Raw genomic sequence first — 17,500 nt, forward strand, 5'->3', positions numbered from 1 at the left:
TTTTACCATACCAAAAATACCGTGCCAAAATTTTTGGGCCCGCGTAACTTCTCTTGGAAACATGAGCAGTTCAATTATGATCAAGAACGTCCGCTTGATTTTGGTGGAGAATGAGCAGCCATCTTGAACTATACGCAAAAAAAACGCTAGCCTATATGAATTAAAGCTAAAATTTGGCCCGTTAGGGCCGATTTACACGGTACGATTTTGTCGCATGCGACAACGGCTTACGACAGGCCCACGACATGACTTACGATTGTTGTGTACGTCTGCAAAAATGTCGAAGCATTTTAAAACATGTTTTAAAACGCTGCGACAATCGTAAAGTCATGTCGTAGGCCTGTCGTGAGCTTGTCGCATGCGACAAAATCGTATCGTGTAAATCGGCCCTTAGGGCGTTTACACTACTTGTTCTATCCGAACCGTGCCGATTTTCTCAGCACCCGTACCATTTTCACCCGTGCTGGGACTACCTCGCCAAAGGTCCCAGCACGGTTGAAATTTGGTACGGACAGGTTGTTTACACTTCAAATTTTATCCGAGCCGAACCCTTTTTTTTGAGACCCGGGCCAATTTCACCCGAGCCGTGCCAAGAATTTTCTGTAGTGTAAACCGGGCTTTAGACTAACATCAAATTATTGATAGGTCAAATCAATGACATTCGACAACGAAAAGTAAATCCATTACTCCTAGTACAGGGATCAAAAACGTGAAAAGAATATTAGAAAAAAGCCTTAAACAACCAAATACAAAAAATAAATCAAATACAAAAATATGTTACTCAATTTTCAATTTGTTTTATACACAAAACGAAGCAAACCAATGAAGCGGCCGATCTTCAGTCAGCCTGATTCCAAGAAATCTCACCTATTTTTTTACATGACATTCCTCAAAGAGCTTTTAAGTAAATTCTTATAGTGTTGCTTTGCAGATTGTTGAGGCGCCATTAGGGGAGGGGAGATCTAATTATTCTGAATCCCATTAATTTTTGGGCTTAATATCCTGCATCCCGTTAATTCCTGTGCTTTGTATTTTTAGAAGTTCGTTTTTTTTAATATTCCGTATCCTGTTAACTTTTCCCCCAAATATCCCGTGTCCCTATAAATTTTTACCTAAATATCCCGTATCCTGCTAACCCGTAATAGGACCTCGTTGTTTTCATTTGCAAATTTAGTGGCATTAATCTCTATTTCTGTTTTTACAACAAATAACTTCTACTTAAATTACAGGATTTATCTTTCTGGTAATCTCTTGCTATTTTCTTTAGAGTCAAGTGATTTGTGTAACGTTTTAAAGAACTCCAGTCGTAGATGTCATTGGTCAACTTATTCGTGACCACGGACGTTACACAAATCACTTGACTCTGACGATGACTTCGGCTCAGGTTGTCGAAACGTCAGTCAATGTCATCTCAAACAGTCCTTCTCAGGACTACAGTCACACAGACGATTGTACTTTACTTAATTATGGACAATTTGTGTTAACAGTTTGTGCATCCCACGGATACTCCCTTGTAGGCGTTTTGTTCTGTTATCTGCATCTTTCGTGACTGGTGAAAAAAGACACAAACCAATCTTGTGATTGGCCCAAGGAAAAGAACCCAGCTTTCACTGAAATTTTCTTCGGGCACATTTATCATTTATTTAATGCCGGGCTTGACCCGTGCGTTTCCTGCTTTGTTCATTTCTTCGCAGGTGTGTATGGATATTCTCGGTTACATTATACAGTGTACACAGCCTCCGCTCTCGGAGCCACTATTGGACTCTGTGTTTCCAGTAGTGGTCAACACAATACTTGCATCAGATGACAATCCAGTCCTTCAGGTACAACTTGCTTTATGAAACGGGTGTTAGAGTTGATGAGGAATTTATCCAATTTTTTAATGTTAAAAATCTTACTCCACAAAGGTGGCTTTCTATTGGGATCAGCTGTGAAGAATGCTCGCTTCCCAATAAGCAGTGTTCTCCGCAAGTCACAAGTTTTAATATTTTTAGGTTTATTTAATACAATCTCGCTTGATACAGTCTCAATCACTGCAAAAATCCTACGCTATTGGAATTTCCCCCCCTCCTTCAACCGTGCTGAAACATGTTGATTCGAAGTTGAATCGATGTTGAATGAGTTTAAGAGCATTGAAACTGTGCTTCAACATGTGGATGCGCCTGCGCACTAATTAGTCTCTAAACGGTGTATCCATGTCCGTTTCCATAGTAAGCACCGCGGCTGCAGCCTGGGACTGAATACCAGGCCTCTCGTTCATGATGTGTTGAAACCGTTTGCCCACCCCACCCCAGCAGTCAACATCGTTTAACAAAATCGAACGGATGTTGAAGCAAATGTTGAACCGTTTGCCCGGGCTTTTAACTGCGATGATGTTCTAACGTTCATTTCATTTGCATTTTGCAGTTCAAATGTGTGAAATTTTATCAATTCTAAAGTCACAAATTTATTTTTTGAGAAAAATTGGTCTTCTCTTCACTCTGGTGTTTTTCATTTCAGTTTTCTTAAGTGTGCTACTGTTTTAATACCATTTTGTTTTTTATTTCTTTTTTCGTTAGAGCGGAGGCCAGTGTTTACGAGCATTTGTCTTTATTTCTCCAGAACAGATCATTGCATGGTGAGACATCGACGTATCATCCGCTCTTTTTTTGCTCGCTTATTTTAATGATACCTTTAACTGACTGTTTCTGTGATTTCTTACAGGCGTGACTCTCAGGGTACTAGTGCTATCTCTTACATAGTTCGAGCTACGTCACATCTTCTCGATCCCAGGGCCTCGGAATTTACGGCATCTTTTGTGGGTAGACTGGTGACCACCTTAATCAAGAGTGTAAGAATTTATTCCGTTTTTTAGAGTGTGTCAAGTAATTGTCGTAAAGCCAGAGTTAATCTGGTCTGTGACAATGCAGATAATCAGCGGTCAGATTTCTGAAGAGGGTGTCTGATGGCGAATTTGTCGGAGAGAGCTGTAGAAAGAATTAGGTGCGGGCTCTCGCGTTCCCTAGCAAGCCCGCTATCTGTGATTAACTGGACCCAGTTTCCTTTGCTATTTCGCCGCTTCTTCACCCGTTCCCCAACAAAGGCCCTCGAGAGCTGCTCAGGATAGAACTTCAAGTAACCACTAGCATGTTTGACGTCACGTGGGCGACGTTAGTGAAAGAAATATTTCTTTTGTAAATTGAACTCTATTTCAAACAACATGATTTTTTCTCTCAATTAACGATGATAAATTTATACAAAAGCAAAACTATTGTCAAATACTTGTGAGATGTTCGTGGTTAGTCTGACGCGGCGTTTCGTCTCGGCCAAGAGACTCTTCAAAGACCTTTAGAATTCAAAGGCAAACTCGTTGAGCATCGCGCCTAAAGTCCCGTTCGCAAATTCTACTTGTTGACAGTCTGGCCCTCCATCGCAGAAGGATTCCCAACCGTGTAATCACGAGATAAATTTATTATGAGAAATTAACGATGATTATCGTTAATTTCTAATTGGCTTTGAATTTACTATTATCTTTAATTTGGAACACTGTGTCCCAGGACTTGTGGTAGCAGAGAAAATAAGGAAAATGAAAGTCCCATCCGTGGACTGGATTTCAACCTGGAGTTTCTACTTTTTAGGAACCGCTTCTTTTCGCCTCACCACTGACGACAACGACACCGCGTCCTTTAAAAAAAATATTTATTTAAATCTCCCGTAGAATATCACTGCTGAAGAGTAATTAGGCCAAATCTAGATTAATTTAGCTAAGCTCTGATTTGAAAGTGTTTAGCTTTGTCGTGAAATTTGGTAACCGACTTTTTTGCAGTGTTTAATACTGTTTGTTGCCGAATGCTAATACAGTGTACAGCATTATCAAATCTTGTTTAAAATATGGACACCACGCAGCTTGCGGTGTGCTGTTCAAGTAGGTAGATGACGGGTTTATCAACAAAAGTTCCCAGGTTCGAATCCTGAGTCCATGCACTTGAGATATCTTTTTTTTTTTTAATGTGACCATTTTCCACAATCCAAATTAAATTTTCAGTCTACTGAATTAACGATAATAATAAATTTAGAGCAAATTAAGACTTAATCGCTAATTGAGAGGTAGAGAATGGGAGAGCGAACTCTCTTATGCGATTGGTTGTCGTTCATGTTCGGTCCAATCAGACACTTGACTGGTGACGAATATCAAGAGGGTTGACGGTTGTATGAGGCTAAAAGTTCAACTCGACAATTGACCTCAATTAATAATTTTTTTACCCCATTTAATAATCTTGCTTGCTTTTTTTCTTAACAGCTCGGAAATAATCTCGGAGAGAACCTGGACCTGTTACTAAGAGGAGTTCTCAGTAAACTCCAACAAGCAGAAACGTTAAGTATAATTCAGGTCAGAGTCATTTGATTTTCGCGGAACGAATTAACTTTAAGAGAACGGTTGTCTAATAGACCTTTTTGCAGATACGGCGGCCATTTTGATTTCTATTGTTTCGAAAGACATTATGGGATGCCCAGGGGGCAGATTGAAATGTATTTGCCCCTGGGCATCCCATAATAGCTATTTGAAACAATAGACATCAAAATGGCCGCCGTATCTGCAAAAGGTCTATTGTTGACAGTTGTGGTCACTTCGTATACCTTTCAGGTGATCGACTCTGTCAACTTTACTTTCCAAGAGTAACGGTTTTACTATATACTTCTAAGCCGTGCTCTATACAGGGTCATTGGAGCAATTTCTCCAGCGCAGTTAGGTGTTGATTTAAGCCACGGTTCGTTTAATTTTAAGTGAAACGAAAACCTGACCACGTTCAACCCATTATAGCCACAACCGCTGTGAAATGACGTTCTTGTAGCTCACTGAAGCAGTGGTCATTAATTTTAAAGTCCCTTTTTGATCGATCGCTTAATTTATCTTTTCCTGGTTCTTTCCTCTCCAGTCACTTGTTCTTGCATTTCTACATCTGATGAACACGCAATTGGAAAGAACGCTTGATTTTCTGAGCGGAGTTCCTGACCCGACTGGCAAATCAGCCTTGGAATATGTCATCAAGATCTGGTGTGCAAGACAACCAGAGTTCTTCGGTGTTTATGACAGCAAAGTCAGGTAATTGTCGAAATTGTTGTTAGTTGTAGGCCGACCGCAATGAAATTAGGGGTTGTATCTCAAATTATGGAGCGCGCCTAGTGTAGTGGATATCATTTGGGGACTGCATCTTAGCGCTCCGAGTTAGAATCCCAGCTCGTGCACTCAAAAGTTCACTCAGATCTCCATACATTTGTGGTGGGTAAAATTAGTACCAGTATTACTGGGGACAAGTTGTGCATGCGACGGGAGTGGAGTAGCGCCGACCCCTGCCATAAGTTACGATAGAAGCTGAAGAAAAAAAGGGCCCTTTGGGTTGCCTTCGACTTCTTGTCTCTTGTCTTTTCTTGTGTTGTCTTGTCTTGTCTTGTCTTGTCTTACTTAAATTGTCCAGATAAGTTCGAGGATCTCCTCTGCCCTTCGTCTATAACCCATACTTCAAATATTCGTCCATTTCTTTACGAGAACACATGAGCCCAACAAATTGACCTGCTCCCAACTGAGTGACTTCATAACTCAGCTGGTAGAAGATTGCATCGGCATCGCAGAGCCTTTGAGTCGTGGGTTCGAATCCCGTTGAAGCCACCTGAATATTTCAGACTAGTGCGTGGATCACGTCTCCAATTCGATTATTCTTGTTTGTCGGATTTTTTCCGAGCATCTCCGAGTGGCCATCGAAGAAAAATACATCTTTTCATTCATTTTCATTGGTGAACATTAACACTAGAGAGATTTAGCATCATGTTTACCTGAAACGCGAACGGCAAAAAGTGACCACGTGACCATGATTTTCCCGCCATTTTTCACGTTTGTCGCTTGCCCCTTATCTTTTCTACGTCAAAGAAGGCATTTTCGCGTTGGCCATATACGTGGAGTTTTTTGCTCGTCTTTCTCCTACATAATAAATTTGTGAAAAAGAGAACCCCAAACCATTTTCCAGTAAGTCAAACAAGGAAAAACTAGGTGTCATGGTTATAGATCGTTAATAATTCACTCGTTACCGCGATTTTCTCTACGAACTCACTTTGACTCTCTGTTGACTCCCTGTTGACTCACAAAACAGCTTCATCGAAACTTGCCATATTGTTTGCAGGAAAGAATTTTCATTTTATTACCCCCGCAGGATTTTGGCCCAGGGGTCAAAACCCGAGGAGTTAACCTAGAAATCCCGGCGTAAAAAGGGTAAATGTGAAAATAGGTACAATCCGGGTCAAAACACTTCGGGACACTTGTCAAATTTTGAGCGAAAAGTAGAGAATAGACCATTTCCGAGTTCATATCCGCCTCCTCTTCAAAGCGAGTCTAAGTGCAAAGTTTTTGTGATGGTAATTAGTTCTACGTTACATATGAGTAAAAACTAATTTTCGTAAGAAAAACTTCGCACTTAGACTCGCCTTGAAGAGGAGGCAGACATGAACTCGGAAATGGCCTATTTACTGTACATGCTTCCATCGTTATATGAGGAACGTGTGTTCTTCTTTCGCTGCCTTTTGCACGCCCCCTACCCCCCGGACAATAGGGAGTTTAAGAAACGACAACGGCTACGGCTACGACAACGCCAAAAAGCAGTAATATTATTGGTTAAAAGAAACAAAATGATCGTGCTGCACGTGCGGCACACATTTTTAAATATTTCTCTCCCGTACTCGTCAAAACTACTACGTGAAATGACCAAATTTGAGGTTTTGACGACAACGTGGACAAACTACAGTGAATCTTTCAGTCTCACTCTTTACTTCAAATCCGTCCGTACCAATCCAGTTCACTTCGCACATATTGTATAATACAAACAAGATTGAAAAATCCCGAAATACTTTGAAAAGCTCAAACGTATATTTTGAAGTGACGCTTTCGTCCCCGTTGCCGTCGTGGTTTCTTAAACTCCCTTGTAGGGAGTTTAAGCAAAGACGACGGCTACGGCAACGAAAACGTCAATCCAAAATATAGGTTAACGCTATCGCACGTATTTTGCCATTATTCCGTCCTGTTCACCTTGTACAATACAAGCGAACTATCCTGTAACTTGATGAGTACGAACGGTTTTGAAGTCGAAACAGAAAATGACTGTTTCATTGTTATATCCTCACGTTATCGTCAAAACCTAAAATTTGGTGATTTCACGTTGTTGTTTTGTGGAGTACGGCAGAGAAATGCACGGAAATTCGTGCAGCACGTGTATTTTTCCTTTCTTAACCAATAATATTCTTGCTTTGCACGGAGAACCAAAGTGCTGTTCGGATTTTAGCGATTGAAAAATCAAACATTGAAGCAGATCTGATGAAAATCGATTTGCCTGTCTCAGAAATTGATTTTGTCCGCACACGAATCAGAAACAGGGGCGAGCGACGATTTGTCAGACGCAAATCGGAAACAGGGGCGACATGTTCAGCAAATAATTTAAGCATATCTCAACTGCCTTTCATACTATCTTAGGCGGGGGCAGATGTAGTGAAAACTATCACTAGTATAGTGTGTTTTTCTACAATCAATGTTTAAAAGGACTCCGACATTTTCTTTTTCTTTTTCTGTTAACTAAATACTGGAGATTAACAGAATCCAATCCGAGTTGCCTTGGGGTCACTGGAAGCTAAAAGGGAGTTCAAGCATGCGCTTGTTTGAGACGCGGACGGCAACCGGAAGTGCGCTGTTTTCCTTTTTAACTTTTCTTCACGCAACCACATTGACATTACCAAGTATCTTTTCTCCATTAGAGATGATTAGTATAAAAATCTGGGAGACACCACTGTCCTAGCGCGCGAAATGTTCTCTTCCGGTTGCCGTCCGCGTCTCAAAAACGCGCGTGCTTAAGCTCCCTAATGTCACAAGCTTCACTCCATTTTAAGTCAAACGTGAAACGGGAGGCCGACGTTTCCCTCTTCAGGTGAACTTGATGCTAAATCTCTCAAATATCTTGCTTTACTCGTGAGCGAGAATGCAACATTTCGACAATTCCATGCCTACCAGTATGGCGGAACAAGTGTCGAACTTGTAATCGGAAGCCGGTCGTAAGTTCGACTCCTGCAAAAGAGCTTTCTGGTTTCCTTTTCCGAGTATACCCGAGCCGTCATTGGTTTTCAGAAGAGGGGAAACCGGCTTGACCAGAAAACTTGAACACTTGTGTAATTTAATATTCCCATCGCCCTAGCTAAAGCTTCCACCAACACATTCAGTATTAACTTTAATATTGTCCATTTTTTCTTCATTTTTTTTTAGTACAATGGCCTTGTGTAATGTTCTGCAATTCTTTGTAAACACTGGTGATAAGAGATTATCCAGTGTTATAGTCCAAGGAGAGAGAGTTTTTCAGCACGATGAAGGTAACAAGCCAACTCATACTCGCTACACTGATTTTCCAGTTTTACATAAAACTTTCAGTTGATTAATTGTTGGTCAACGAAGTGTTTTGGTGCGTTCCAATACAGGTATTCGAACAAGATCAAGAGCAGCTAAAGGTTAGTTAACTCTATCTAAATTCTTAGAGCGTTCGTCAATGTGGAAAGTAATTTCGCACGTGCTTTAGTCTTTTTCATTGGCGATTGGGAACTCGGCCCGCATTAGTCTTTCGGCAAAAAGCGAAACCAATGATAATTGACTTTCTTTCATGCTTTTTCCCGCGCTTTGCGCTTACCGCCGGTGGTTTGTGTTTTCTTTGCGTTGTGATTGCCCAATTTGATTGTCTGAGTCGTTTGTGATTGGCCAAAGTACTACCTCGGTTTCGCGAAGCTCCGGCCGCGTGTATTTGTTTTTCTTTGTGATTGGCTGATAACTGCTTTTGCTGTGACTGACCAAAGGAGTTATCTTGGTTTGTTTTACTGCTCTCAGTTTCATACAGCTGTAAGTTACCAAGTTCTTGTGGACGGCTGAAAACAAAACGGAAATATTTTAGTTCGTTTTCAGCGAAGATGAAAACGGAAATTTTTTAAAGCCGCGTTAGTGTTTGAAGGGGCTCTTACCAATCATTGAACCAGCAGTTGGCCATTAAACTAGTCTACTCGGAACATTAGCGGTATCTTCGCAAATACTTTTAATGACAGGAAATTTTTTTAAATTTTCCTTTGTAATTTTAGTTCCAGAGCAGTGGACAATGATTCCTGTACCAGTGAAACTCTTCAAATTAATTATCAATGAACTTGGCACCCTTTTGGAGAGCGCTGACGCAGGAGGCGCAAACGAGGAAGGGGACTCGGACGATGTAAGTATTTGAGCTCTTTTTATTTCTACTTTGATAAAAATTCAATTGAGAGTAAGGACTTGAAGGGTTCTTTGATGTAATTTGCGACGGTGGGCCAGCCCTGCATTTCGGCGTATCGTCCTAAGAAATCACAGCTTCGACTGGCGCCAAAATTGATTATTGTCATGTTTTTCCTTTTAGAAAAGAAAGAAATCTTTCCACACGAATGTACTTTTGTTACCTGATTTCTCTCCAACAATATATATAGCTTAACTATGGCTGAGTGCGATCTTTTTGAGATCCAAGTAATCCAGGTCTCAGTAAGTGGAAGTAGCCTCGACTTCGCATTATCTCGGGTATCACGAGAGTCTCATCCAAAAATAGTTTATTATTAGAGCGGTTTTCAATTGAGTGTCGAAAGTAATTAGCGAATTACTTTGGTTTTGCATTACTTCACTAAGTGATTGGTTCAAAGTTCTCGCGCCACTTTTTCAACCAATCAGAAGTAAAACCAAAACCACGTGCACATTTTCCCGCTCTTTGTGTCGGCTACGTGTAATTCGAGTTTTGATTGGTTTACTGGATTGTCTCCGTCCTTTTTGATTGGCCAAAGTAATTAATTTGGTTTTGGTTTTACGACACTTGATTGAAACTCGCTCTATCATATGAATTTCAGCATTACCTATTTTTACTTTCAAATTTCTTGGGCTCTACCATCTTGAATAATTTTGACGTGGCATCGTGGCCTTCGGAAATCGTAACGCGTCATGATTATTCAAGATGGCGGCGCCCGGGCAGTTTGAAAATGAAACTAAACGATCACGACATTCATTATTTCAGATAAAAACAATTTAATTGAAAAATTCCTCAAAAAAAAAATTATATAGCAATTATTTCGTACTATTTCCCCCGAGCTGTTGTTTTGTAGGAGTCGAGGTCCCTTTTAAGCTGTTTGTTGGTGACACGGTGACTTATATACATTTTTTTTGTCTCCAGGGAGAAGAGGGCTGGGAAGAGGTGGATGACGAAGAAGAAACTATCGAAGCTGGGTCGGGATCAGTATTCGCTCCCGCCTCAGATTATCTGGGTGAGTAAGAAAGTCTGCGAAAAACCGGATTATTTCTTGCAAGTTTTTTACTTTGCTTATTAGACAATAACGCAATTTATTATCGTTCATCTAGGCTTTGATATGGATGATGTGGAAGACGAGGATGACGATGATCCAGAAATAAAGAATGATCCTATATATGTGATGGACTTACAGGTATCGAGTATGCAACCGTTGAGGTTTTAAGTTCTAATGCGCCCATTAGATTGATGATAGCGTCGTTGCTAGGCGACCGGCGAAAGGGCAACTGAAAAATCAGTGTCTTCGCCATGATTCGAACCTACGACCGCCGTCGGTCGGATTCTCTACTCATAGACCGACCTGCAAGAACTCCTAGGGAGCTACAAAAAGCGACAAAAGTTGTTGAAACACTGAACTGGGAAGACCACAATTTGGAAAAAATAACCTCGAAGTGCTACTATGACCAAAAAAATCAATTTTTATTTATCTTTGGATTTCAAAACTATGTAAACTAAACAATAAGTAACCTAAATTTTAAGCCTTGATTTAAAAAGATTCCTGTTTATTTTAACTGGGATTTTTCAATTTAATAGTCCGCCATTACTAACTTTAATATCTTGAGAGAAGAAAATCACGTCAAAGACTCAATACTTTAAGAAGGCAATGCGTGTGTACCCGGCTAAATTAATATGCAGCACGGCAATTTCGGGCTTTCAGACGTTTAAACTCGTGTTTTGCATATATAATAAGCGGCGTTCACACGCTCTGAGTCAATGGCGTCACTTTTCCTTAGATCCAATCGTCTGATGTCCAATCGGTCAGTTTGGAACGCGAGCATTGGCGGACCGTCAAATCCAAAACTTACACTCAAAGTAAACAGGCTTTGGATAGAAATCAAAGCTCAAAATTTTGGCCAGTCATGTGCTAAGCAATCACACTTTCAGAATCTGAAGAAAAAAAAGGAAGTGATTTTCTTTTTATCATAGTAGCACTTTAGCTTACATTTACCACTTACACAAACTCACCCCTTGTTATTGGTGATGAGAAAACAACATTGTTGGGGGGGGGGGGGGGGTGGGGGAGGAAGTGGGTTAGATGAAAAGATTTTGGGGGAGGTACTTGTCCAAGATTCCGAAAAAGGGGAAAGTGTCTCAACCCTTTTGGCGCTCATTGTAGATCGTTTGTCTAGGTTCCTCACGGACAATGTGCCTCGCTGGTCCGCAAGCTCTACAATGTTACCTGCGCCGTAGATTTCAAATGCAACTATATTGCAACTATCGTTCGTAAACTAATACTCCCATGAGAAGGATGAAATATTGTAGATCCCGCAGATCAGCGGGACGTATTATCCATTAAGAACCTACATAAACGACCTATCTAACCAGGAGTTCTTGTCGTTCATTGGTTAGAGCATCCGACCCGTGTTACTGAGGCCGTAGATTTGATTCCTGACCAGGACCCTGATTTTTCGGTTGTCCCTTCGCCGGTTGCCAAGCAACGAGTAAAATTCTTTAGACCTCATTCGGTGGAGGGAGGCAATTCCTACTCACGGGCGCATAACTAACCCTTTAAACATCCATTGTTTCTTGTCCTACTGTTAAGCGTCTCTGTATGACCTAAAAATAAAAGTTATGTTATATATGTGTTCTCTTGACGCAAGCGCAAGCACAAGCTTAAAGTGCCCCTAACCCCTCAAGTGTTTTTTTTTTTTTTTTGGTTAGATTTTCATATCTTTCAAGAAGTCATTGTCGGAAATTGTTTTAAAAAAATATTGAATCCTGACTTTTTTACGAGCGCCAAAAGTGAAGGCAATCGCGACTACTTTTTCACCTATCGTTCGCATTAGTCCCCCACTCGGCCAAATGTGTCTGTTTATCGAGCGTGACGTAGGAAAAGGACATCGTGCAAGCTTGAGTTGCTGAATGTCCTTTTCTTTCGTCACAGCTAAAAAGTGTCAAATATCAGACGCTTCTCATTGGCTTGTTTCTAATGAGCTCACGAGACAATTTGTCCAGCGGGGCTTATAGCGCGCGAAAAATTAAACATTTCAGTAACTTCAAGCGCTCGTAAGAAAATCAGGATTCGTTATTTTAAAAAAAAAATTGCGAAAATGAGTTCTTGAAGGATTAATTTTTTTTGAAAATCAACCAAAAACAGGGTTAGTGGCACTTAAAGTAGCTCATGCCAGTGGAAACGAACGTCGGCATAAGCATCGCTATCAACCACGGCATCCGCCATGTTTTTTCAAATTTTCAGACGTGGGGAATCTGGAGCAAGTGCTTCAATTGGCCAGACGCAGTAAATTTCCTTGTGCTTATGCTGTGTTTCGTTTTCACACAACGCAATTGTAAGCAAGCACAAGGAAATGAAAAATTTTTATCCTTTTGCTTGCGCCAACCCCATTTTCACGGTAAGCTCTCTTATCCTTCCGCTTCTGTCTGTGTCGCTAGTGAAAACCAGGCTTAAATGCTTTTGAAACTCAGAAGAAAAAATAATTGTACCTCTACGAAAAATATGTGTGTTTAAATTTTCAGAACCATTTAATCAAGTTTCTCCAGACCTTTGCTCAACAACAATGCTACCCGACTTACTTCCAAGCCCTGAATGCACAAGAGAGACACACGCTGTCCAAGATTGGAGTACCTACATAAGTAGAGAATTGCAGGATCCTGTTGTTCTTCGATGGGATTGAATCAGCACAGAAGAGGGAGCTCAGTCAAGTATGGTTAGCTGTATCTCTTCCTTGTGGTGTTGCAACCTCGAAATCATGTCCTTTCATGGGAGAGGCAAGTACGTGCGCTTGAAACATGACGTCAATATTGAGAAGCCCAGTCCCCTTGCGAGCAACGGGAAATAGTGGCCATAGCGAACATAGGCGAAAAAATGACTTAAATATTAAAAACTGCCGTATGGTATTTTTAGCAAATAACACCTCGAAAGACTTGTGTGGAAATGGAATAGAATGTATATAATCTCGCTCGTGGTTTCTTGGTGGACGAGTCAATGCAGTTCAGATCACTTTCTTGGTAGCTGTAAGCGTAATTGTTGTTTATGTGGACTGAGATCATGCACCTACGAAATATGATTCCTTACACGCGCTCTGGTACAAGAGGTTACGCGAATCCGAGATGCATGTATTGGTGAAATTTCACAACACACAAGCTAAGTGAAAAGCACTGAACTGCGATTCAAATAAAACAAATCATTACATGGTTCTTGTTTGATGCGCGGGGACCCCTGAAGGAGGGGTATCCCCTCTAAACAGCAAAGACTGCAAGAAGGTTATTGCCTAATCGTGCTGCACTTGCGGCACGCTCTGTAGAACATTTCTTTGCGACACTTTTCAAATTTTCATTTTTGCGTGAGGACGCAACTCGTACAACGGAACCCTAAACACAATAGCGCCTTGTCTTATTCCGATTCAGTGAGCTGAGTAGTATCTGCCAATTTCAGGTTCTGAAGACAAAGCAAGCATACAATCAATTTTTCACCCTGTGTCTTGACTAAAACAACAGACCAAATCGGCTAACTCCATGTGGTACCCAATTCAGATCTCCCAGGTTTAAGATTCTTTGTGTATTGTATTTGTATTCACATGTAAATGATATGGAAATACCTGGAACAAAACATTTGATTTCCAAAGGGTTTGAATCATTGAGTTAGCCGATTTGGTGTATCCAGTTCTAGACGGGAACCTCGTCCATTTTGTACAATATAACGTGATGATCGCTAAATAGCTTCTTAGCATAGAACTCAATATAGTTGACGAACCACTCTGTTATTTATTTAAAACAACTCAACAAATTGAATTCACCGACTATTCACATTTAGTATATGACTAAAACAGTAGATAGCGTTGAACTCGCGCGCTGATTGGCTCGTCAAACTCCGAATATCCTGTGCTATTTACCTCCGAGCAACTCGGGAAAAAATTGCGTCCCGATTTGCATCCGTGACAAGTGAAGAAAACAACCAAATTAATTTTTTGTGCTGTATATTATCTCACTGTTTTAGTATATACTAAAACAACTATTCACCTCAGTGTCGGTGGCTAGCGTTGGATATTTACCTCGCCGCTGCACGGCTCGGTAAATATCCACCGCTAGCCACCTCCACTTCGGAGAACAGTTGTTAATTATTATTCAGCACATTGTGACAATGTCCAAATATGGTCATAGCGCGCTCAATATTCGTCGTGCGTACTCAACAGATATCCGGCGATATACGTAATTTTGTTTATCGCGGAGAAAATTGTAGTCTTCCAGCTTTTTTTTTTCCAATGAACGTAGAAAATTGTGCATTGTCATCAATGTGTTGAATAATAAAACAATTATCCTGCTCAATCTTGCGGAATGTCGCCTGATTTTAGCCAACTAGGCCTACGACCTCGTCGGCTAAGTATCAGGCGATATTCCGCGTGATTTCGCAGGATAATTGTTAACTATCCACGTCCGAGCAATTCGCGCGGAATTTGCGCCCGAAAATGTTGTAATCTTTGCAGGAATAAATGAGTTTTGAGCTATTGCTGGTTTTCACTCACGTGATCAACAGCCATGTTTTTCAACGAAAACAAAAGGAAGCGTTTGCATAATAATAGAGTTAAATTCCCGGAGGATTTGGTCGGGGCACCAACATGGCCGCCTTTTCTTTGTTTTGGGCACCAACATGGCGGCCGTGACGTCATGTGAAAACCGAGAATATTATCTCACTGTTTTAGTATATACTAAAACAACTATTGACCTCAGTGTTGGTGGCTAGTGGTAAATATCCAACACTAGCCGCCACCACTTCGGTGAATAGTTGTTAAATGTTAACCAAACCTTAACATTTTCTGGATAAACGGGAAAACTCTTCAAGTCAGAAAAATACTTACGTATCCTGTGGAAATCTTCAGGTGACTCCTCGGGTAACAGAAATCAACTCTAAGACCCGTCGCATTTTACATGTGCCGAATCTAATGCAAATGAGAAAAATCTATTGTTTTCGCTCATTACGTGGGATGCCACAGGAAGACCACGTCAATAATCCAGTTTAGTGTTTTTTGTGTTTTTCATCGTAGTCACAAATGTGGATACCCCAGGATAGTAGAATACCCGCTCGATAAGAAAACCGTATGATACAACAGGAACCATCGCGCCTCGAGTTCGGGCCACGCGCCCCGGGAGCGAGTAAGTTCCCACTGAGCCATCGAAGCAACTCTGATCACGTGACGGTTTGCTATATCGTACTTATCTTCTTTGGAGTCACACTAAATTAATCCCCGCTCGGGGAGTCCAATTTTATTTCTTTCAGTATTTCCAAACTCCCGTGCGTCGATTAGAAATCCCACTCTTCTCTCTTCTTCTCTGTGGGCGCGCTAGACCACTCTGGTCTATAGCAAATACTTTCCGCCCGCAATGATGAATCTCATATCTGAAAGTATTTGATGATGATGGCTCTTACCTACCAAACCGTTGCTCTGGACTCCTTCAAATAGCCATTTCTTTAATTCCTTTAACTCTACAGTTATCCTTTCTTGCCAAGTGTTTTCTATTTAACATTTCTTTGTCTGGTTCGAATCACAACCACATTTGGTAAATCACGTGATCAAAACAGTAAATGCCTAAAAATTTAGCGAGTTAAATATGTTTTCCACAAATTTTTATCGCAAAAGTGTGAGAACATTCTAGCACAAAATCTGTAGCATGAATTTTAAAAGAAATCATTTCTAAAAATAATTATGACGTCATAAGGCCCTCCCTTGGTACACTTTTCAAAATATCAGTTCCATTTTTTGTCGAAATAGAAATTCCATGCTACAGTTTACGAAAAATGATGGGACAGTTCCCATCCGGTGAAAAAAGTGCCTCTTCCTTTCGTTTCCTAAGAGCTTTTACCTGTTTTACACTGAAACGCACAGCAGAGGACTGGGACTAGTTGCGCATGCGCTTTCTGATTGAAGTGATGTCACATTTCTATTGAAAACGTTACTTCATAGAACCATCCATGGAACCTTTTTGCAGGGCTTTTTGACTCAAAAGCTTTCTTAGCAACCATTGTTTTTCTGTAGTTAAGTGCCACCCCCCTTAATATTGCATAGGACGAATACTCCAATCATTCTGTTTTTCTTGCAAACCAGTTTGTTCAGTCGTTCCAAAACATTTTGTGACTCAAACACCAGTGTGTGCAATTAGCCATTGTGTCAAACACTTTGTGAATCGAACCTATGTGTTCAATCGGCCATTGTGCCAAGCATTTAAGGTTATCAATTAGAGTGTTTTCACATGACGCCATCAAATTTCTAAAATCACAGCTGAGAGGTTTTCTGATTTTTTAATCCATACCAGGTAAAAATTACTTAGAAGTAAATCTTTTACCAGTATTAGGCTCCGTAGCGTTTTTTGTTTTAAGAATACAGCATTTGGAATTTTCAAATTTCGCCTTGCGTGACACAAAGACAGTAACTGGTAACGCTGTCTGGTTTAAAAAACGGTTTCGCCTTGTGATTTTTGGAAAATTAAGCATTGAAAGCTGTAGAAGACATACACCTTATTCCAAAATGGCCGCTGATTTATGCGCATACAAATTGGCCCTTGTTGCCTCGTTCAAGATAAAATATTCTTTTGAATTTTAAGCTTAAGAACGAGGCATTAAGGGCTAATTGGCCGTTTCGAAATTCAGCAGGGAACTGGGGCGAGTTTCAAATTTTAACTAATCGATAAACTGACACTACCACATGAAAGATCATGTTGAGATTGGTCATTTGGCCAAGTATGGTGCTTTTACGGTGAACCGAAACCAAGTTATGGACCTTGAAACAGGCGTCTCTAATTTTGATACAGCGTCCCCCAAAACCATATAAACTCTTAAAATTTTTATGATTTCCGTGATACTCTTTAAAATGGGCAAACATAGCGATTTTCATCGCAGCTTCTTTCAAATTGTAGGTACATGACGGGATTTTACAGTTGTCACTAAACTGATAAAAAATTTAGGGTTTATATGGTTTTGGAGGACGCTTTGTCAAAATTAGAGACGTTTGTATGGATTTTGAACCTTATTTTAAGGTTCATAACTTGGTCTCCGTTCACCCATAAAGCATCATACTTGGTCAAATGAACAATCTTAAACATGATGATCTTTCATGTGGGGTTGTCAGTTCATCACTTAGTTAAAATTTGAAACTCGCCCCAGTTCCCTGCTGAATTTCGGAACGGCA

General features: G+C 40.5%; 1 protein-coding gene across 1 annotated transcript in view; it reads left to right on the forward strand.

Annotated features, from left to right (window-relative positions):
• LOC138000531 (importin-9-like) overlaps positions 1-13,506 on the forward strand; it is a 47,296-nt gene extending 33,790 nt beyond the window's left edge. The window contains exons 20-30 of the mRNA XM_068847016.1: positions 1,695-1,823; positions 2,559-2,617; positions 2,704-2,830; positions 4,280-4,369; positions 4,917-5,083; positions 8,276-8,379; positions 8,485-8,514; positions 9,130-9,254; positions 10,230-10,320; positions 10,415-10,497; positions 12,837-13,506. Of these exons, the coding sequence (XP_068703117.1) occupies positions 1,695-1,823; positions 2,559-2,617; positions 2,704-2,830; positions 4,280-4,369; positions 4,917-5,083; positions 8,276-8,379; positions 8,485-8,514; positions 9,130-9,254; positions 10,230-10,320; positions 10,415-10,497; positions 12,837-12,953 (1,122 nt within the window). The 3' untranslated portion in view covers positions 12,954-13,506. The remainder of the gene's footprint in view (positions 1-1,694; positions 1,824-2,558; positions 2,618-2,703; positions 2,831-4,279; positions 4,370-4,916; positions 5,084-8,275; positions 8,380-8,484; positions 8,515-9,129; positions 9,255-10,229; positions 10,321-10,414; positions 10,498-12,836) is intronic.
• Positions 13,507-17,500: the final 3,994 nt, after the last annotated feature.

The sequence above is a fragment of the Montipora foliosa genome, chromosome 4 (genome assembly GCF_036669935.1).
Source record: "Montipora foliosa isolate CH-2021 chromosome 4, ASM3666993v2, whole genome shotgun sequence".
Classification (NCBI taxonomy): domain Eukaryota; kingdom Metazoa; phylum Cnidaria; class Anthozoa; order Scleractinia; family Acroporidae; genus Montipora; species Montipora foliosa.